Source organism: Rhinolophus hipposideros, assembly GCF_964194185.1.
Source record: "Rhinolophus hipposideros genome assembly, chromosome: 24".
In the NCBI taxonomy this organism is placed as follows: Eukaryota; Metazoa; Chordata; class Mammalia; order Chiroptera; family Rhinolophidae; genus Rhinolophus; species Rhinolophus hipposideros.
This window is the reverse complement of record NC_138070.1, coordinates 29,114,460-29,136,477: the sequence shown is the minus strand read 5'-3', so window position 1 is coordinate 29,136,477 and position 22,018 is coordinate 29,114,460. Positions and strand designations below refer to the sequence as shown.

Here is a 22,018-nt window from a genome sequence, read left to right as displayed (position 1 = left end):
TCTTTCTTCTTTATGGCTGCGTAATACTCCATTGTATAAATGTACCACAGCTTCTTAATCCAGTCATCTACCGATGGGCATTTCGGTTGAAGAAAACTACTCTTAAGTGAAAAGGAATATTGGGATGTCCCCAGGGGAAGACTATTTCCTAAGAGGACTTAAAGAGTAGCAGGGTAGTCTTAGTGCCCTTAAAAATCTGATTCTGTTTTTTCAAAGCATACTGAGAGCTCACCCATTTTTCAGCACATAAACTCACATTAACTAGACTTAGGAGATATGTATAAATCCATAGTAACACTGTTGTCAATGAAAACAGTAACTAATGTAAAATAGGATAGTCCTATTGACATGATCAGTAAAATTTTTGCTCCCTGTGGGACCCACTGACAACCTTTTTTTGGCCAGGAACTTATTTGGTAACCTGTTTATAATAAAGGTTGTTCCCCTCCCCCTGCCATAATAGACATATACACAAATTTAATGTACATTTTCAGGGGTTCATAGATTCTTGGAAGCTCACCTATGGACTTCCTAGGGGCTCCATGGATCCTAGGTTGAGAACCATCTCCCTCCTGCTAAAGAAAGACCCATATGGGAGAACAAATCATAATCAAAGAGTTGCTTGATGAATGTGGACTCAGAGTATATGGCCCTAGGTAAATCAGATGGGTATTTGGCTATAGCTTTTTTCTAGACAGTGCTTGAAAAGGCCAATCAATGCCTGAGTTTTCGCAGCCTATCTAACTGACCAATCCCCCTTCTACCCAACACATTCTTTCTTTAAAATGTTAGCGTAAAGATGTAGTTTGCTGCAGGTCGATGAAGAAATTTTCGTGATCAGAGGAAAAATGAGGGAAAATAAAGACAATGTATGTATGTTTTCATAAAGCTAAATTTATTCAATGTAAGAGACTTTATTCTAAGATTGTGTTCTTCCTGTGCTTTTGAGTGTTAAAATGTATCTCATTTGACAGTAGCATTTAAAAAATGATTTTGCTTGGCAAAATAAAGCTTGGGACCATTTATTATTACTTTTAATTTTGCTGGTCTTAGGAATTATGAAGTTTGGGAATGATTGATTTTGACTACCTGTCTTGGGGGCCAGTCTGTCTCTTTAATGAGACTTAAAAATATCTCTTCATTGATCCATTTTATATTAATATTAAAATTGAATTGAAAGATAGCAATCTTATTTTACGAATTTCTAAATTCTTAGGAGCAGAACAGTAGCACATGTTTCATTTGCCATGCAGGTTACCATCATGATGCAAATTTCTGTACCTGAAGTTCTTCACTATATCTTTTAGTAGAACAACTAAGGTGCTCCCTTAAATTACCTTTGTAATCAATCACTGTGGCTGATCCAGCCTCTCTAAAACACTTAGCTAAAACGTCTCCCATAGGTGCCTATTTTGGTTTCCCTTTGTAACATCTCTTTGTAAATCCCTTCTTCTGTCCCATTTCCCTGCCCCCTATTAGGCCTCAGATTTCTAAATATCCTTTTCTTCCTGCTCTAGGGTCATTATGTGTTATCAGAAAGTCAGCCAGAATTGGAGGAAAAGCAAGCTTCTACCCTCTCTGCGGGAGTCCAGGTTCAGCCAACTGCGCACAGTGACTTGGACCCCCAGACCACCAGCCAACAGCAGCCCACACAGTACATCATTACAACCACCACCAATGGGAATGGAAGCAGTGAAGTGCATATCACTAAATCTTAACTGCCATCCTTGAGCTAGAATCAAGCAGTCACATAATGTCTTTTCTCATTCATAAATTGGAAAGCTTCTGACACTGAGAACTCTTTTTTAAGATTTATCTTTCACTCAAGAGTTTGGAGGCCATAGCTTTGACACTCATACATACACTGGGGCTTGTTTTATCAAGGTCATCTTTACCAAATTTACTCTGGAACATAGGAGTTTCTGCCACAGAATGGAGATCTTTAAGGAGAAAGTAGATTTCAAGATGGAGAAACTTTTCCTTGCTCTTGAGTTGGTTTTTTAACACATCGATAAGCCTTACTTTTCCTTTGTGGAAATATTAAGTGATGTATTGTGTTTGTACCAAAGGTGGAGAAAAGATGTGCCAAGTTCACAGCCACTGGACTTCATTCCAAGGTGTGGCACCAAAGGAGAAGGGGCATTTTGTGGCCGTGTGTTAGGTTAGAACTGCTTCATCTTGTGAGTTTGCTGTAATTTAGCAAGGGGAACCTATTGATTATGAAAATAACCATGATGAAACACAGGATTGATAGTGATGGTCTGAAGGAAAATTTGTCATCTAAATTTTTCTTATTGCTAATTAAAAAAACAAAACAAGAAAACCTTGCCCTTTTTTTGGAAGACCATTGTTAGGCTACTGGTAGTATTTTCCACAGATGCGGGCCCTCAGTGGACTTGGCCAGATGCCATGTTTTGATAGATCTTACTTTATTATTCCACAACAGTGGATTCCCTGTAAGATAATAGTTTTCTTGATGTCAGCACAATTTAAACTCCTACATTAAAGCTTTGCCTCCCATTCTCTGGTGTGGTTGTGTAATAAGAGGTAGATATTGGAGATATCGGTACTAAGTAAAATTACTAAGACAATTATATGTACATATAAAGTAAAAAGCACTGAAAACTTGTCCTGCCTCGCAGGATCCATTTACCATTCACTGGTAAAGGATGAATTCCTTGCTCTTACCAGGTATACATTCAACCCTAGCTCATAGCATTCAGTGTATTATAGAATTTCTATTGCTGTCTTAAAATGAACATTCTTTAAGATTGGATGGAAAGGTGGCCTTCTTTATTTCTTACCACTTTTAACTTAAACAGATTACAGCTCATCTGGACCTTTTGGTATGATCAACTTCACACCTGGGGAAAAATAAGAATGTAGAGACCATTTATAATATGTCAAGATAATTATAAGGAATCTGGAAGAAATCCAATTTTTATGACTATTACACTGTTAGTAGGGAGAGGGGAAAAATCAACCTCAATGATAGTTTTGCTAAAATGTGTTCCTTTGTTAGCGGTGAATTCAATGGGGGAAAACATTTCCCTCCTTTTTACTGTACATTCCAATTGTACACATAAAACATTGCAGAGATCAGTATGTATTTTAACAACTTTTTGTGGTATACTAACACATTTTTAGAATAATTATTGCATGGCAGAATTTATCACTCCAGAACAAAAAGACCTAACTTCAATTTCAAATGAAGTTAACTAATTTATTTTATTTACATTTCTGGGTTGAAACTGGTTATATAAATTAGAAGTATAGTAGCTTCTTTATGGTAAAAATACTTTTCTGAAAAGTAAACAATTCTATTGAATAACTTTATTAATACGTATTTTTTGCACTTTATTTTTTGAGACCTCATTAATTTAGTTATCCCTGAAAATTTGGGCACTAAGAGAACTTGAGAAATTTACTTGGTAAAGGTGTAAAACTGGAAATGGACTCTTTATCTTTGGTAACAAAGAGGTAATGTCAATATTTTTAATAGAAAATATTGACCCTGTATTACAAAATAGAGACTCTGGGTCCCAAAGTCCCACAATGTAATGATTGTAAATATCCTAGCGTCCAGTGTAGAAAGACTCGCTAGGTGAAGAATACTAGACTTTCCCAAAGGTCCAGTTTGTTTCTATACCTTGAATTTGACTCTGTTGTATCCTTTTTAATTTGAACCAGCAAGGTATCTTCCTTCCCCTCAGAAATAACTTGTTGCTTAAAATAAAAATCTATCACTGAATGGAATGTTCATTTTATGCCAGTTATTTCAAGTTTTAAAATACACTGAAGAAAATGTTGTGGAAGGACCTCTTTGTCTCTTTCCCATCTAAGTTTGCTTTTCCTTTCTTCTTTTTTTTGGTCCTTATGTGGAATAAGTAAAGACTCTAAAACTAATTTGTATATTATCAACCAAAAATGCAGGTGGCAGTCAAGCCAAACAACACTGCTTTGAAATCAGGTATTTTGTACATTCATCCAAGGTAATAGATTTTCAAAAGGACTTGGATTTGAAGAGATGGCAGATTACAAGCCCTCTCAATTTGGAAAAAACATGTATGTAGCCAACGTTTATATTGTTTCCTTTCTTAAGATACATTGACACTGTAACTTCAATCAGTACAGTGTGAAAATTTTGGAGTTACATATAGATTTTACATTTTTATTGTTTGATTTGTGCCCACATAATAGACATTTCATCATGTAAAATTCCTGTTACTCTGGAAAAACCTGTTATTTTGATCTTGAATTGTTTTCTGATTTCAAATTATCCTTTCAAAAAACTCATGATATCTAGGGCTAAAAAGCACTTCATGAGACGCTGAAGCTGACCCATGGGTTGAAAATGTTGACCCTGTCCTGTTATTTAAATGTGAACATTTATTGTACATTCAGCGAGTTATAGTGTTAATAGTCTTGTGCTACTCAGCAAGTGTAAAAATTAATAAATATTTTTTTTAATAAACGTCTTCCTTGTTAGTATGTGTGAAGCTACAAGATCCACTGAGATTAACTTTTTTTTCTTTTAGCTATTACAATTTACAGTGTTTTGACTCTCTGATTCACTCTGTTCTGGTCAGAGACTCCAGGTAAGGGAATTTATGGATGACAACTGTGGAATGATGTTCGTTCCCCTGCTCTTTCACTCTGTTTTTTTATAATAATTCGAGAACCTCCCAGTGCTCTAAGAGGAACTAAGGGCAAGTATGCAGCCAGCAGGGGAGCAGATATGGGCCTTTATTTGGAAAGCACTGTTTTCCAAATAGGAAGGAACATTTTTGGGGCCCTCCAGTTTCTTTGACGTAGTTCCATCCAATTCAGAGAACTGAGGATGATCTCTGCACTACTGCTGGGAGCAGCTGTGGAGTCTGAGGCCATCCTAAGTAAGAACCAGTGAATAAGAAGAAAGGGACCTAGATTCTTAACAAGAGGAACGTTATTCAGTTTAAAAGGTATTTCTTTGGTGTGTGTACTTTCTTCGGACATCTAGCTTCCAGCGACAGACGGGATTAATGGGGACATACCGGAGGGCATAAGCTTGGGTCCGCTTTCTCCTAAATGAAACTCGAGAAACCAATGTTTCCTCAACTGTAAAATGGGAACTAATAGTGCATAGTACAAAAACAGTATGTACAACTGTAGTACACAGACAGTGAATAGAAAATGCTTTAGAATAGTGCCTGGAGCAAGGTATGCTCTCTGCAAACGTTAACAAATAAAACTGCATTCAGTCACATGGGTTCTAGCGCCTCAATTCGCGGGCAGGTAAAACCTACCGACAACGTGTCTGCCTCCCGGAAGCTTCTAAACCAGGTAAAACCATCAATCCGGCTACTAACTGCGTCCCAAGACCCCCGCGCAAGCTCGCGCCACCCTAGGCCCCACCCCACGTCACCCAGTGCCACTCGACCCGGGTACCCTCCCGGCCCCGCCCTGCGCCGCGCGGCTCCAGGCCCCGCCCCGCGAAGCCCCGCCCCGGCACCCTCCAGGTCCCGCCCACCTCAGCCCCGCCCCTTCCGCCGCCCAAGCCCGGAGCGTGCACGCACCCAGACGCCTTGCGGGAGCGAGCGCGTCCGGTATACAGTGTGTCGAGAAGCGCAGCAGCCTGGGAGTCCCGCACCTTCTGCTGAGGTCAGGGCGGGCCCTGGGTGGCTGAAGGGTTAAGTTGTTCCCGGGGAGCGGATGCGGGGAGCGGCTGGATCTCCGAGGGTCGCTGCTCCTGTGGGCAGGGGGCAGAGGAGCGGGCTTGCTGGGAGACTCCAGCGGGTGGGGGTTAGGGTTAGGTACGGTGTGGGGGAGGGGCCGTGGGCTCTGAGGTGCCGTTGGGAGGGGCGGGACCGGGGCTCGGGCCAGGGCGGGGTTGACTAGGGTAGGGTTAGCTGCGGGGGCGACGGGTTTGGAGCTAGCGGTTGTTCCGGAAGGACTTCAGGGTGTCAGCTTCTTTTGGGGGCAGGGTCTTAGAGGGAAGGTTAGCCCAGGTGCAGGGGACAGGCCCTTGGGAGAGGCCTTCCTGGTCTGGTCAAGAGGTCCACATGCCACAAGACCGAAATCCTTGGCTTCCGGGGTTCCAGCCTTCTGGCAGCTGCCTGCTTTTCGTAATATTTGGAGATCCCATTCAGAACAGTCGCCCCGCAAAGGTTGCCACTCGAATAAACGTAGCTACGCATCCACCGAATTGAAGAAACGAGTGAGCAAGTTGTGAAATAGAGGTGGTCCTCCCAAGAGCCACTTAGGACACTAGCTTTGCAGCTATTATCCTGTTCTGTCGTTTCCATTTAGAGGCCTTTATTCGAAGCATCAGGTTGCTTCCATCCAAAGGCCGCAGCTGTACACCTGATTCTAGCCATCCACCTACTGCGATACTATTTGCAAATGTTTTAATGTGTACTTTTATAAAGGGGGCCAGCAGTGTTCAGTTATCACATGAAGGAGAAAAATAACATTACATTTATATGGTTATAAATATCAGATGGACCAACTAAAAGTGGGTTGACCACTACTTTACTGGCTGTCATGGTCAGGTGCTTGGAACCTCCAGAGTTTATTTGGACTAATAAGTGGTATTAAAATGCTCCCTTTTCATGATTTAAATTGAGAATTTATATAGGAGGTATTGTGTATAGTGTTACGAACATGGGTTTGCAGTCAGGCAGACCTGAGTTGTGGTCCTGTCTCCGGGGATCGTGGTCCTGTCTCCGGGGATCGGCCAGTTATCTACTTTGATCCTTGTTTTACTATCTGATAGGTATAATAACCCTATTTTGCACAATGGTAAGAATTAAATGAGATACATGAAGTAACTTAGTGTCTGAGCTTTACTCAGACATTAAATAACTTAGTGTTTGAGCTTTACTACTCAATGTGGATTTTCAATGAATTTTCTTTTGTGAAAGAACAACAAAGAATTGCTAAAAAACAGTTAATCGTTAAAGAAATTACCGTTTCCCCGAAAATAAAACCTCGCCGGACCATCAGCTCTAATGTGTCTTTGGAGCAAAAATTAATATAAGACCTGGTATTATATTATATTAAAATAAGACCGGGTCTTATATTAATTTTTGCTCCAAAAGACGTAGTAGAGCTGATGGTCCAGCCAGGTCTTATTTTCGGGGAAACACGGTATGTTACTGTAGAGAGATTATTGACCTGGGAAGTCTAAATTATGGACTCTACTGATGTGTTTATTAATCTCTGAGTCTCATTTTGCTCATGTGTAAAATGAAGTTGTAAGAAATTCTGTAAATTGGAATTATTTTAGAAGCATTCTGAGTAATGAGATATCTACTAGATAAGATTTGAAAGTTCAAATGAGAAGGGAGGGAGAAGAGCTGTTAGCTGTAGTTAGGGTGTAAGAATAAGTTATAAGAATTCATTTGAGGGTCGGCTGGATGGCTCGGTTAGAGTGTGAGCCCTGAGCAACAGGGTTGCCGATTCGATTCCCACATGGGCCAGGGAGTTGCGCCCTCCAAAACTAGATTGAAGACAGTGAGCTGCCGCTGAGCTTCTGGAGGGGTGGCCGGATGGCTCAGCTGGTTAGAGCAGGAGCTCTCAACAACAAGGTTGCCGATTCAATTCCCGCATGGGATGGTGGGCTGCGCTCCCTGCAACTAAAGATTGAAAATGGCAACTGGACTTGGAGCTGAGCTGTGCCCTCCCCAACTAAATTGAAGGACAATGACTTGGAGTTGATGGGCCATGGAGAAACACACTGTTCCCCAATATTCCCCAGTAAAAATTAAAAGAAAAGAATAGATTTGAGATCGAATATTTCTTGAAAGAGCATGTGAACCAGATCCCTGGGATTTCTGCCTTTCTATCTCAAGGTATATATTTGTCTAGATTACCTGTGGAACCTAAACAATGGATTCCTTGGACCATATGCTGACAGATCCCCTGGAACTGGGTCCATGTGGAGATGGCCATGGCACACGTATTATGGAGGACTGCCTCCTGGGGGGTACCAGGGTTAGTCTGCCTGAGGACCTTCTAGAGGATGTAAGTTATAACATCGCCACCATTTTCCTCTCTATCAGCTTCCTCATAGCTGCTATTCTAAACCTTATTCATACTCTACAAGTTGTCAGTCTTTTGTGTTCCCTCTGTTTCATTTTCTACATGGCAGCCAGTATGATCTCTCCTTTTTTTAAAAATGTAGAGTCTATTTAATATTCCGATTAAGAAATTATAAGCTACATTCTGCATATTTAATAACGTGTCAACATAACTTGATAATATAAGCCCTATTTTTTAACAAGATAATTTTCAGCAATTAGCAAGTTTTATATTTTAAGAGCAGAATTATATATGTGTTGACATTAAAATGGTTATCCATGTTGTGAATCATAAACAAAACCCAAACATAGTATCTGTGTCCATGAGATAATTCTCTGGTCAGTTAATAGTACATGCCCTGGGATAGCACATCAGCATGCTTTTGATCACTTTCATAGTCAGGCTGTGTAATCATCATTATTATTATAGTGGCTACCATTTGTTATATGTAAGGCACTAGGTATGCTAAAACATCTGTTTATTTGTCTTGCTTATTTGGCCTTATTTCAAACATACAGACAAGTGTGGAGTATCATAAAGAAAACATTCATCTGTGCATCACCCAGGTTTAGGAGATAATTTCATTTAGTCATATTTGGTTCAGATTTTTCAAACATTGTAGATAAAATTAAAGCCACCATTTGCCCTTATCTTATTCCCTCTTGTTGGTATATATCCTTCCTGTCCATGTTATCTTAGCACACTCTTTCAGATAAATCTTATGTCATTCATTTAGTCAGCAAACACTTGTTTTATTAAGTACCTACTTTATGCCAGACACTGAGATTCTAGGAATAAAGTGGTGGGCAAAAACAGGTTTGCAGGAGAAGATGTTGGACAGTGAGCCTGAGGTGCTTTGGTACACACATGCAGAGATACCTTGTAGATGGTTGGATTTCTGGGTTATCTCCTGCTTCAACCGTTTGGTGACTCTCCATTGTCCTTAGGATAGTCACAAGTACTTAACATGTTTACAGGTCCCTTGCCCCTCTCTGTACTCTCTGCTGCTTTCTCGCCCTCCCTGTCCTTGTGCTAGCCACACATTGCTTGAACTCTTTTTGGATTTTTAACTTTCTTGCCTCAACATCTTTTTTCCTTTGCTTATCCCTTGCTATCTTAAATGCCACTTCCTCTGGTCAGCATTCTCTGAAATCTTAAGTCTGGGGTGTGTGCTTCTCCTATGTACTTATAGGTAAACTTCTTAAAGTAAACTTCTTATAAGTGTAATTGCTTATTTAATTGTTACCCCCTCCAGACAATATGTGTGTGTGTGTGTATGTACAGTACTAGTCTGTTTTAATACTTAGCACATAGAAGATACCCCGTATGTAATTGTTGAGTTGAAAATGAACTCCATCTTGCTACTTCTCTCACTTAGCAGGTGACCTCAACTCCTCAAGTTCTCTCTTCCCATGTTGACTTTTTCCGGCCGTTCATTTTAAGCTGAAATCGGATGTCTACTATCATCCCGTGTTGGCAGAAATGATTTCCAAATGGGATTCTCGCTACTGAGATTATTTTCCTCTTTATTATATTTACTGTTGTGTATAAAACTGGTTTATATGTAGTCTTTACTAATTTCTATGTTTTGAGAATTGAGTGAAGATCAGTGGAATTTTAGTTTGTTTAAAAAAACTTAAAAACTTGGATGGTAGGGATGGTTGCATAACAGTGTGAGTGTACTTAATGCCACTGGACCATACACTTAAAAATGGATAACATGGTAAATATTATGTCATGCATATTTTACCACTCACAAAAAACTGAAAAATTGGGGGTGGCCGGATGGCTTAGTTGGTTAGAGTGAGCTCTGAACAACAGGGTTGCCAGTTCAATTCCCACATGGGCCAGTAAGCTGCGCCCTCCACAACTAAATTGAAAACAATGACTTGGAGCTGATTGGCCCTGGAGAAACACACTGTTCCCCAATAAACATTTTTTTAAAAAAACAAAACTGAAAAAATCTATTTTTGTCTTGTTTACTTGCCTTCTCTTCCTAATTCTTCTAGCCAGAGATATTCTTTGATGTGGTCAGCCTCTCAACATGGGAAGAAGTACTGAGTGACTCTCAACGGGACCATCTCCAGCAGTTTCTGCCTCACTTTCCTGAAGACAGTATTGAGCAGCAAAATCAGCTCATCCTGGCCCTGTTCAGTGGGGAGAACTTCCGCTTTGGAAACCCTCTGCACATTGCCCAGAAGCTTTTCCGAGGTGTGTAGCCCAGCATTCTTGATTTGAGAGGGGTGGAAGGTGAATACTACTTTCTTCGTTTTATTCTACTTATTTTTACGTACAGCTACTGACTCAGTAGAGAGTGGTTTTGTGCAACACTTTGCTGTCTTGATCATTCTTTGTTTTAATGAAATTTTTTAGTTTTCATAAGAAACATAAATTATAAGTGTATTGCTCATTGATTTAGTGTAATATGAACTCAACTGTGTAACCACCACCCAGATCAAGAAATAAAACATTATTGCATCCCAGAGTAACCTTTTATGACTAGTCTTTCAAAATTTTTAAAAACAGCTTATCATTTGCTTTATCACATGTCTGTGTATGTGTGATACACACTTACTTTTCTGCAGAAAATATGACACTCTACCGCCAAGCATTTCAGAATATCTCTCTCTATTTTTTTTGGTTGAGAGAAGTTTCACATTAGCTCCAAATTTTCAGGTATATTTGGGGTCAAAATCTTTTTTTTAAATTAATATATATTTTTTTCAGTTACAGTTGATTGTCAGTATTATTTTATATTCGTTTCAGGTGGACAGCATAGTGGTTAGACATTTATATAATTTATGCATTGATCCCCCCAGTTAGTCTAGTACCCACCTGACACTGTACATAGTTTTTGCAACATTGACCATATTCTCTATGCTGTGCTTTACATCCTCGACTATTTTGTAACCACCAATTGGTATTTTTTAATCCCTTTTTACCTTTTTCACCCAGCTCCCCAACCCCCTGCCTTCTGGCAACCATCAATTCTCTGTACCTATGAGTCTGTTTCTAGTTTGTTTGTTGGCTTATTTTGTTCTTTAGATTCCACATATAAATGAGATCATAATAGTACTTGTCTTTGACTGTCGGACTTATTTCACTGAGCATAATACCCTTGAGGTCCATCCATGTTGTCATAAATACTAAGATTTCATTCTTTTTTTTTATGGCCGAGTAATAATATCCATTGTGTGTGTGTGTGTGTGTGTGTGTGTGTGTGTGTGTATACAGACAATTGGATAAAAAAGTGGTGTGTATATACATATACACACCACTTTACATATATGTATATACACACCACTTTTTACATATATGTATATACACACCACTTTTTTATCCAATTGTCTGTTGATGGGCACTTAGGTTGCTTCCATATTAGCTATTATAAATAGTGCTGCAGTGAACATAGGGGTGCATATATCTTTTTGAATTAGTGTTTTGGATCTCTTTGGATAAATATCCAGAAGTGGAATTGCAGCATCATACATTGGTTTTTTTTTTTTTTTTTTAATTTTTTAAGGGACCTCCAAACTGTTTTCTATAGTACCTGCACCAGTTTGCAATTCCACCAACAGTGCACAAGGTTTCCCTTTTCTCCACATGCTCGCCAACACTTGTTTGTTGATTTACTGATGATAGCCATTCTGACAGGAGTGAGGTGATATCTCATTGTGGTTTTAACTTGCATTTCTCTGATTAGTGACATTGAACATCTTTTCATGTGTCTGTTGGTCATGTGTATTTCCTCTTTGGAGAAATGTCTATTCAAGTCCTCTGCCCATTTGTTAATTGGATTGTTTCTTTTTCTGGTGTTGAGTTGTATGAGTTCTTTATAAATTTTGGATATTAACCCCTTATCAGATGTATCATTGGCGAATATCTTCTCCCATCTGGTATGTTGTCTTTCGTTTTGTTGATGGTTTCCTTTGCTGTGCAAAATTATTTTAGTTTGATGTACTCCCATTTATTTTTTCTTTTGTTTTCCTTGCCCAAGGAGATAGATCAGAAAAAATATCACTAAAGTCAGTGTCAGAGTTTACTGCTTATGTTTTCTTCTAGGTGATTTATGGTTTGGGGTCTTACATTTAAGTTTTTAATCCGTTTTGAGTTTATTTTAGTATATGGTGTAAGAAGGCAGTCCAGTTTCATTTTTTTGCATGTATTTGTCCAGTTTTCTCAACACCATTTATTGAATAAACTGTTGTCTTTACCCCACTGTATCTTCTTGCCTCCTTTGTCATAGACTAAATGACCATGTAAGTGTGGGTGTATTTCTGGGCTCTCTATTCTGTTCTATTGTTCGATGTGTCTGTTTTTATGCCAATACCATGCTGTTTTGATTACTATGTAGCCTTACAGTATATAGTTTGATATCAGGTACTGTGATACCTCCAATTTTGTTCTTTTTTTCTCAGGATTGCTGTGGCTATTTGGAGTCTGTTGTGGTTCCATATATATTTTTAAATTATTTGTTCTAGTTCTGTGAAAAATGCCATTGGTATTTTGATAGGGATTGCATTGAATCTATAGATTGCTTTTGGGTAGTGTGGACATTTTAATGGTGTTAATTCTTCCTATCCATGTGCAGCATGTATGTATCTCTTAACAAGGACATTCTCCCACATAATCACAGTCTTATTATCACACCCAGGAAATTTTACATTGATTAAATAATATCATAGAATATCCCATATGCAAATTTTCTCAGTTCCCAAATGTCCTGTATAGTTGCGTTTTAAATCCAGGACCAATTCAAAGTTCATGCATTGTGTTTGGATCTCAACTTCCAAACACTTAACTTCCAAATCTCTTAACTTCCTGAATCTAGGGCTCTCTGCCTTTATTCCACCCTTGTCTTAAAAACAGTGACATTTTTGAAGAGCCTAGGGACACTTGAATTGTAAAACTTTTTGTTTTCTGGGGAATTGTCATCTTTGTTTTCTCGTGATTAGATTTGAGTTAAACTTTTTTTGCCAAGAATACTACATGGGAAATGTTATTTTTCTTTCCCACCATCTCCTCAGAAAGCAAATGATGTCAGTTTTTTCATTGTTGGTAATGCCATGTTTTTGATCCCTTGGTTGAGTGGTGTCTGCCAGACCTACTGATTGTAAGGGTACCTTTTTTTCTTAATTAAGAAGCAATCTGGGGGGTTATACTTTGGGATTATGTGATAATCTTATTTCCCCAAAGCCTTTGTTTCACTCAGTGGTTTTAGCACCCATTGACGATCCTTGCCTGAATCAGTTATTACATTGGGGATTGCAAAATATTTTGGGGCCGTTCTTAAGTCACAGTTTTCTCTCTGTCCTATAGAGAGGCGCAGAGCAAGCCTCTTCTCCTCCCCCTTTCTGGGGTGACTTTGTTTTGGCAGGAGGCCCTGAAAGGACAGTGTATCTTGTTGAGTTTTGTTAAACAGGACAACTTGACAGCTGTAAAAGTGTGGCGAGAATAGGCTCATCTTTTCAAACCTCTCATTATTTTAGGGGGTTAAGATTAGCATTCTCTCCCCTGGTGGGATATTAGTTTAAAGAGGAGTTCCCCTCTGGTTGGATCCCACAAGTTTTATTTCACTGAAGCTTCGGGGCCTTGGGTGGGAATAAACTGTTTCTGGTAGAACCTGCTTGGTTTTAGAGGGGTTACATCAGGGAACTTATGTAATGTTACCACTGTCTATTTTGCTGGCGTGTTTACCCCCAAAACAATATGATAGTCTGGTAAAGATGCAAACAAAAAGTGTCAAGGCAGGAATTTCTGCATATTTCACTCTGTCCAGTGTTGTATTTCAGTTCCAGTGTTGCTGAAGACAATTGCATTGCTATAGTTATTAGGGTTTTCAGTCTTAGCTATCATTGCCTCTTTTTTTTTAATTAAAAAAGTTTTTTTTTCATCTACAGTCAACATATTAGTTTCAGATGTGAACTGTCATTGCTTTTTGGTATTCTTTTACCTTTGGTTCTTTCCTGATCCTGTTTTAAATATTCACGATTTCCTTATGTTCCAAATGCTTATCAAATACCCTTGCCTCTTATTTCATAAAGGAAAGGATCATTTGTCATAAACTCCAGCTTCCCACATCTAGCCTTCACCCCACTTATTGAATTAATTTCCATTCTGACCTACTTTACTTGTCTCAGAGGAAGAAGGACTTTTTCTTCTGCTTAAGGTTAACCTCTGCTCTTGATCCCTTTGTCTTTTACCTCCTCTGGGACCTTGTTTCCTTAGTTAACAATTCTTTCTGTCCCATGTATTTGTTCTACTTGTATATTTACTCCACTTGCTCTTTTTGAGCCTATAGGTGTGTTCAGGAGTCTCATACTAAAAGAAGTCCTTAGCCATCTGTCCCCTTTGTTGTCCTCTGTCATTTTCCTTTATCTCCAAACATCTGTAAGGGCATCTATAGCTGTCTCTTTCAGTTATTCTGTCCATCTCCTTGTGGCTATTCCCTTACTATCCCGTAGAACTGCTCTTGCTAATGACAACAGTGACCACTTTTTCTTTCCCCTTCAACTTTTTAAATTTTAAATTTCACACCCACATAAAAGTTACAAAAATTTATAACAGACACCTATATAGTCTTCACCAGGTTCACCAACTATTAACATTTTGCTACATTTATTCTCTTATTACTGTGCTTATTATCATTATTTTTGCTGAACAATTTGAGAGTGTTGCAGACATAGCACCCCTAAATTTTTCGCTATTAACCTCTGAAGAACAAGAACATTCTGTTACATAACCACAAATGATCAAATTTAAAAATATAAAAAATACAGAAATTTTCTGTATTTAATTCTGTGTGTAAATATGAAATTTAACATTGACATATTGTTATCCAGTATATAATCCATATCATTATATTTCACCAGTTGTTCCAATAAGCATTTTCCTCCTTCTACATGTCTCTTGAGTGAACATGTAATTTCCAAACTAGTAAATGCTTTTTCGTTCTCTTCTTGATCCCTCTGCATCATTTGATGCCTTGACCACTTCCTCTGTCTTGACACTTCCCCACTTTGCATCAGTGATTCTTCCCTGTCCTGGATTTCTTCCTGTGTCTTTGACATCTCCTCTCTCCCTTTCTTTGCTAATCCCTCTTCCTCTCATTGTTCCTGTCTTTCAGGTTCTCTACACTTGCTGCTTTCACTCACTGTTTCTCCACTGGTGACTCTTGCCAGGGCTGCTTCTGCAGTCACCTCCACATGGCTACCAGAACTTCTTAAAACTTCACTTTTGAGGATGTTTGCCAATTGCCTTCCCTTAGAATAAAATTCATATGAGGCTCTGTGTGACTTCGTCCCTGCCCACTTAACCAGCTTTATCTGATATTACTCTCTCCTTTTTCACTGCTCTGTAGCCCAGTGTTGGCCACTAGAAATATCACGTGAACCACAAGTTCAATTTTAAAATTTCCAATAGCCACATTAAGAATAGTGAAAGCAAGTATACTCAAGATGGCGGCCATCTGGAGTCATCCTGGGGGCTGTGAGGAGGAGCGGGATCATGGCAGCGGCCGAGGAGCGGAGTCCAGGGGACCAGGAAGAAGAGGAAGAGGAGGAGCAGTTGGTTTTGGTGGAATTGTCAGGAATTATTGATTCAGACTTGCTCTTAAAATGTGAAAATAAATGCAAGATTTTGGGAGTTGACACCGAGAGGCCCATTCTGCAAGTGGACAGCTATGTCTTTGCTGGAGAGTATGAAGACACTCTTGGGACCTGTGTTATATTTGAAGAAAATGTCGAACATGTGGATGCAGAAGGCAACAATAAAACAGTGCTAAAATATAAATGCCATACGATGAAGAAACTCAGTATGACAAGAACTCTTCTAACAGAAAAGAAGGAAGGAGAAGGAAACAGGTGGTGTGGAGTGGCTGCAAATTCAGGATAATGATTTCTCTTATAGACCAAACATGATTTGTAGCTTTCTACAAGAAAACGAAGATGAAGAAGTTGTAGCTCCATCTCCTGATAAACCTTTGAGTTAGAAGAGCAAGAGATTCAAATGAAAGATAATTCAGATCTGAGTTATGAACAGGAGAAACCACTGCACTTCGGAATAGAGGATTCTGGACCTCTTATTGATATTCCTTCTTCTGAAACAGAAAGTTCTATTTTTATGGAAACTCAAGATGCTGCCTTAGAAATCACTCCTAGATGAAATGTTTTTCATAATAATTAGTCATGAACTTTTAAGAGTTTTTATGTAGAATAATTGTGTAGCTTTCAGTTCACTCTTTTATTATTTTTATTGGCTATACACACTTTTGCAATTATTGCTACAACTTAATATACCATAATCATTAAAGGACCAGTTATAAATGGAATTTTAAAAAATATTGTTAAAATGACTAGGGACCCTTCTCTGATGAGTCCTTTAAATTGGAGGTTTTACTAAGGTAAGTTTTCTATTGCAGCCATCACAAATTACCACAAACTTAGTGGCTTAAAACAACACAAATATATTACAGTTTTATAGGTCCGCAGTTTGACATGGGTCTCACCTGGGCTAAAATCAAGGTATTGGCAAGACTTTGTTCTTTTCTGGAGTGGGGTGACTGGGGAGTAGAAATGGCATTTCCTTGCTCAGTCAGTTGGCAGAATTCAATTCGTTGAAATTGAAGTATCACGGTCCCATTTCCTTTCTGTCAGCTAAGGGCCATTTCCAGCTTCTAGAGGCTGCCTGCATTCCTTGGCACATGGTCCCCTTCTCTTCAAGGCCAGCAACGGTGGGTCAAATTCCTCTCCTGCTTAAAGTCTATTCTGCTTCTTCCATTATCCTATCTCTGACCAACCTTTCTTGCCTTCCACCTTTAAAGGTCCATTTGATTACATTGGGCCCACTTGGATGACCTCACTATTTTAAGGTCTATAACCTTAATTCCATCTGCAAAGTCCCTTTTGCTGTGTAACTTAAACAGGTATAAAACTGAGGAGTAGGGCATGAGAATCTTTGGGGGGCCATTATCCAGTCTATCACTGTACGTGTTACATATCTGGGAACAGAAAAATAGTTTAGGACAATGGTAAAATTGGTGATATTCTAGCTGTAATTCCATTCCTTTCCCACTTGAGAAAGATTATTGGAATTCAGCTGTGAGTAGCAGTCACTCTATTATAGTGATAACATAGACTGCTCTAATTAGTATTTTTTAATGTAAATTATTCACAGACTTTGATACCTTGTTACGGGTTGAGGTATATATGAAATTGCTAATATTTGATTGTTTCTGACTACAGAAAAAAAGGCAATTTTAAATGGTTTAACTTGGTAGTAATAATTTAAAACACCTTACATTAACTATGTATCATAACTGTTGGAAGTATAACTGTATGTAATGCTAGGATGAGGATTTTTTTTTCTTCAATAAGTTTTTGTAATTTTTACAAAAAAAAAATTTACCTTGATTAAAAACGTTTCCAAATCATAAAAAAAAAGAATAGTGAAAGCAGTTAAATTAATTTTAATGTATTTTAATTTACTAATAATTTAAATAATATTATTTTAACTTTGTATATTCCAAATATTATTTTAACAGAGGTGTAGTGTTTAATAGCTGTCAAAAAGTCTGAGGAAACTAAAGAATGAAGGAACATAACTTCAAAGAAGTACAGAGGCAAAGAAGTAGAATACTAGCTCAGTTTCTACACATTAAACAGTATCATTTGCATGAGAGTGCTGGCTCATTTCTTTAAGGTCAAATTTCCTGTTTCCCTATAATAGGCTGCATAACATGGTGGTTAAGAGCTTGGCCTCTGGAGCTGGACTACCTGAGTTCAAACCTGATTTCCCCTTTTATTACATGTGTGACCTTGGCAAGTAATTTACCTTCTCAATTTCTTCATCTGTAGAATGAGACTTTAGTAGTACCTTCTTAATAGGGTTGTTATGAAGATTAAATGAGTTACTGTATGCAAGGCCCTTATATAGTGGCAGTTATGTGAAGTACTAAGTGTTTGCTGTTATTAATTGCCTTGGATACTATTAGAGTAGTTGGGGAAAAAAGAAACACCTTGTGCTTTGACCCCGTATTTTAGCTTTCTGATTAACTTCTTATTTTCCTCTCAGTCTTTCTCATCATAATATTTCTCAAATCTAATATATCCAAAATGGACCTCTTTCAGACCTCCTCATTTCAGGTGATGGTACCAATTGCTCATGTCCAGTGATTGAGGTACCATGCTTAGTTGACCTCTCCACTCCCCTTCCTGCCCCAGCATCTGAACTATCAGCAAGTCTAATCTTTCTCCCTCAAAAATGTATCTCAAGTTTCTACTTCCATGTACCTAACCACTATTTATTAATTAGCTAATGTGTGCCAGATATTTTTTGAGGTTCTGGAGATACAGTAATGATCTTACATTCTAATAGGAAAAAATAGATGATAAATAAGCAAATATTTGTTGGTATTAAGTGCTACAAAGAATAAGAAAGGGAAAGGGACCAGACTGCTGGGGAGTAGCTGTTTTATCATACCTAAGATATTTGGGGAAGTCCTCTCCATTGATATTTGAATGGAAACTTAACAAAGGTCGGAAGAGTAAACCGTGAAAATATTGGGTGTTAGTAGAAAGCATTGCAGGCAGAGGGAACTTTAAGTACAGAGGCCTTGAGAAAGTAAGATATATGGCCTGTTCAGGAAACAGCATGGAGGCCAGTGGGGATGGGGTAGAGTGAGCAAAAGGAAAACTGGTGGGAGATGGAGACAGGTCATGAAGGGCCTTGTAGATTATCTTTAGGGCCTTGGCTTTTGTTGAATGTAGAGGGAAACCATCAGACCAAGCCACCATCATTTCTTACCTAGATTGCTGCTCTAGTTTTTCTTCTTTTTTTTTTGCTCCCAGCCATGTCATTCTCCACCTTTAAACCCTTCAAATTATTTCCATTGCACTTAGGAGAAAATCGAAACTCCATACCACGACCTAAACGTTTCTGTGTGGTTTGATCTCTGCCCACCTTCCCAGGTCATTTTGTGTCACTCCTTAGCTACATCCTACTCTCTGCAACCTACTGCTTTAGTCATCAGACATTTCAAGTTTTGGAACATGCCAGTTCTTTCTTGCTTCAGGGCTTGCTTTAGTACATACTGTTCCTTCTGCCTTTTCTCCATTTTCACTTCTTATTTTTAAAAATTCCCATTTATTTTCCTCCAGGTTTTTTTTTAAATTTGTAAGCATATGAAAAAGTTGAAAAACAGTACAACAAACATTCATATAACTTTTACCTATATTCATGAGTTGTGAATATTTTGCCACAACTGCTTTAATCAGGCCTCATTTTATGTATCATTCATTAGCGATCCCTTTCCTGGTATAACTCTCTTTACAGTTTTTTTCAAGTTAATTTCCGTATAGTACTTAAGAGAGTTGAATATTATCAACCTGTTTACCTATTTATTTTCTCTCTCACTGGACTGTAGGCTCCTCATAGGCAGAGGTTATCTCCTCCCCCCTTCCTCCTGTATTCCAATTTGAGTTGACCATATTTTAAGCACTCATTAAATATCTGTTACCTGATCTGTATATAGTTGTACCTCTATTCTTTTCAGATGGACACTTTAACCCTGAGGTGGTCAAGTATCGGCAGCTATGCTTCAAGTCACAGTACAAGCGATACCTCAACTCTCAGCAGCAGTATTTCCATCGGCTGCTGAAGCAGATTCTGGCTTCCCGGAGTGTAAGTAATGTTGGTAACTGGCTATACAATGTGGACAGTGAACTCACAGATTTCATGACCTTAAGAAGTGTTTCAGGTACCAAGTACAAAAGACACCACTAAGAAAAAAATAATACCAGTTAACTAACCATGGCACAATTAAGCTATATCATTTTTTCTTATGATCAGTTTTAAGATGTACTCTGATTTCAGAGATGTTAAAACATGAAAAAAAGGTACCTCTTAAAACTGATGAAATATTGTAGCTTCAGTATTTACATAAGTGGCTTTCAGATCCATCATGGCTTATTAAGAGAACCAGGTTGCTCAGGAATTGATGTGTGAGAGTGTGTGGGCCTCGAATGCCCTGACGGATATGTCGTGCACTAAGCTTAGTGGTCCCTGGGGCCAGACCAGCCTGGTAATTCTTTGAGGTAAAGTTGTTCTGCTGTAAGTAGTTTAAACTTCAGTATGGAAATATTTGGGTGTGTCATATAATAAGTATTCATTCTCGATGGAGCAGTTCACTCAGATTTAGAATTTTTGCCATGTAATAATCAATATAGGCCCTTTTTGTTGGGACATATTCATATACATGCATTTCTTTATGATCTGGAGAGAGGGAATAGCACTTGTTAAACAATGAAGAGAAGAAACTGGGGACTGAGAATGTACCAGAACAAGCTTTGGATGATGAAGTATCCCCATCTGATCTCTTCCTAGGACCTACTGGAGATGGCCCGGCGGAGTGGCCCCGCCCTTCACTTCCGGCAGAAGCGCCCTTCACCTTCCCGCACACCTGAAGAGCGGGAATGGCGAACCCAGCAGCGCTACTTAAAGGTCTTGAGGGAAGTGAAGGAGGAGTGTGGTGACACAGCATTGTCATCTGATGAAGAGGGTGAGTGTCCTTGGTTACTTGGGTAGCTGAGGTGTTGGAATTATACCAGCAGCCTGTTGTTTGGTTGGAGCCAGTGGTAGCCATTTACCTCCCCAGCCAGGAAGCCATCCCAGTTGTCTTATCTGGGGCAGGGTGGGTGGTGGGTAGTGGGACTCAGAACCCATTGGTCTTTGGGCACAGACATGCCTGTTACGTGGGACATGACTACGTGCCTTTTTTACCCTTGATGCTTAATGGCACTTGAGTTTAGATGAGATGTATCCCTGCATGGCAGGGCTCTCCACAGTAGGCCTTGTCTGGTCCTATTGTGCCACTTGAGAGAACTGCTTTTCCCCTTACAGGCGAGTAGTAGTGACTGTTGGCCTGCTGCAATGCGACCCCATCACGTCTCTCTTCCTGGAAGAGCCGTTTATATGACCTAAGTGTGCTCCAGTTCGTCTGGGGAAGGGTCAGAAAGGAATGGTGGAACCCTGGCCTCATGTTGTTGGCTTACCCTTGTTGAACCCAAATGGCCACTTACCCAATCTCCCCTATTGGAGTCCACAGCCACGTTGGATTTACAAGAAAAATTTTCTTTTGAAGATCTCAGCTCATGGCTTCCGAGCTCTCCAGCGCGTTCTCCTAGCCCTGCGGTGCCCCTGAGGGTGGTGCCCACGCTTTCGACCACGGATATGAAAACTGCAGGTGAGAACTGAGCTGATGCTGTGGACATTCTGGGAAATCTGGATGTGGATCTGAGAACTCCCTTAGAGGGAGGTGGGTACTAGGTTCTTACCTGCCAGGAAAACAAAGCAGTGTTCCTTAGAATTATGAGATTTGGAGAAGACTTTGTATACTCCCACTTTTTTTTTACAAATAGGCCTTCATTCCATCCTTTGCTTTGAAAGTTTTTCAGCTGGTATTTTGGGCTAAAGTAGAATCTTAAAATAGTAATACTAAGGGACCGTTCAATAATAGAACAAAAGGGGTACCAGAGCCATAACAATTTCTTAAAACATGTATGAAATTAGAGAAGAATTTTTAATTGGGATAGGAATCAAAGAAGAATGTTAAGAACCTTTCATGTGTTTTAGGAGCAGCTGAGTAACTGAAATCATTGTTATTGACCATTGTATAGGCAAACTGAAGAGTTGGTTCTGTGACTGTTTCAAGATTGTTGGTACTTGTAGTATACAGGAGTCAGAAGGGAAACTCAGAGAAATATCTTATTTTCAAATATCACAAGTGACCAGAAAGATTTATATTTCAGCATTGTGTTAGTGAATGACCTAGTCCATGTGGTTTGGTTCATTTCCTCTCAGATAAAATAGAACTGGGGGACAGTGACCTGAAGATAATGTTAAAGAAGCACCATGAGAAGCGGAAACATCAACCAGTAAGATTGGGGGCGGGATGTGAGCG

General features: G+C 39.1%; 2 protein-coding genes and 1 pseudogene across 9 annotated transcripts in view; all 3 read left to right on the top strand.

Moving 5' to 3' along the window:
* PRDM10 (PR/SET domain 10) overlaps nt 1–4,478 on the top strand; it is a 91,411-nt gene extending 86,933 nt beyond the window's left edge. The window contains exon 22 of the mRNA XM_081037718.1: nt 1,518–4,478. Within this exon, the coding sequence (XP_080893844.1) occupies nt 1,518–1,718 (201 nt within the window). The 3' untranslated portion in view covers nt 1,719–4,478. The remainder of the gene's footprint in view (nt 1–1,517) is intronic.
* A 1,042-nt stretch (nt 4,479–5,520) lies between these two features.
* Nucleotides 5,521–22,018, top strand: part of NFRKB (nuclear factor related to kappaB binding protein) — a 38,472-nt gene continuing 21,974 nt past the window's right edge. For 2 of the 7 annotated variants that reach the window (XM_081036692.1, XM_081036689.1), the window contains exons 1-7: nt 5,521–5,640; nt 7,849–8,004; nt 10,071–10,272; nt 19,613–19,740; nt 20,443–20,617; nt 21,200–21,301; nt 21,919–21,992. In XM_081036692.1, the coding sequence (XP_080892818.1) occupies nt 7,870–8,004; nt 10,071–10,272; nt 19,613–19,740; nt 20,443–20,617; nt 21,200–21,301; nt 21,919–21,992 (816 nt within the window). In that variant the 5' untranslated portion in view covers nt 5,521–5,640; nt 7,849–7,869. Of the gene's footprint in view, nt 5,641–7,832; nt 8,005–10,070; nt 10,273–19,612; nt 19,741–20,442; nt 20,618–21,163; nt 21,302–21,918; nt 21,993–22,018 lie in introns of all 7 variants that reach the window. The other 5 variants (XM_081036691.1, XM_081036688.1, XM_081036690.1 and 2 more) reach the window with 4 other exon arrangements.
* Nucleotides 15,483–16,338, top strand: LOC308492138 (general transcription factor 3C polypeptide 6-like; annotated as a pseudogene). The gene has a single exon. The product of its transcript is annotated as a general transcription factor 3C polypeptide 6-like (transcript).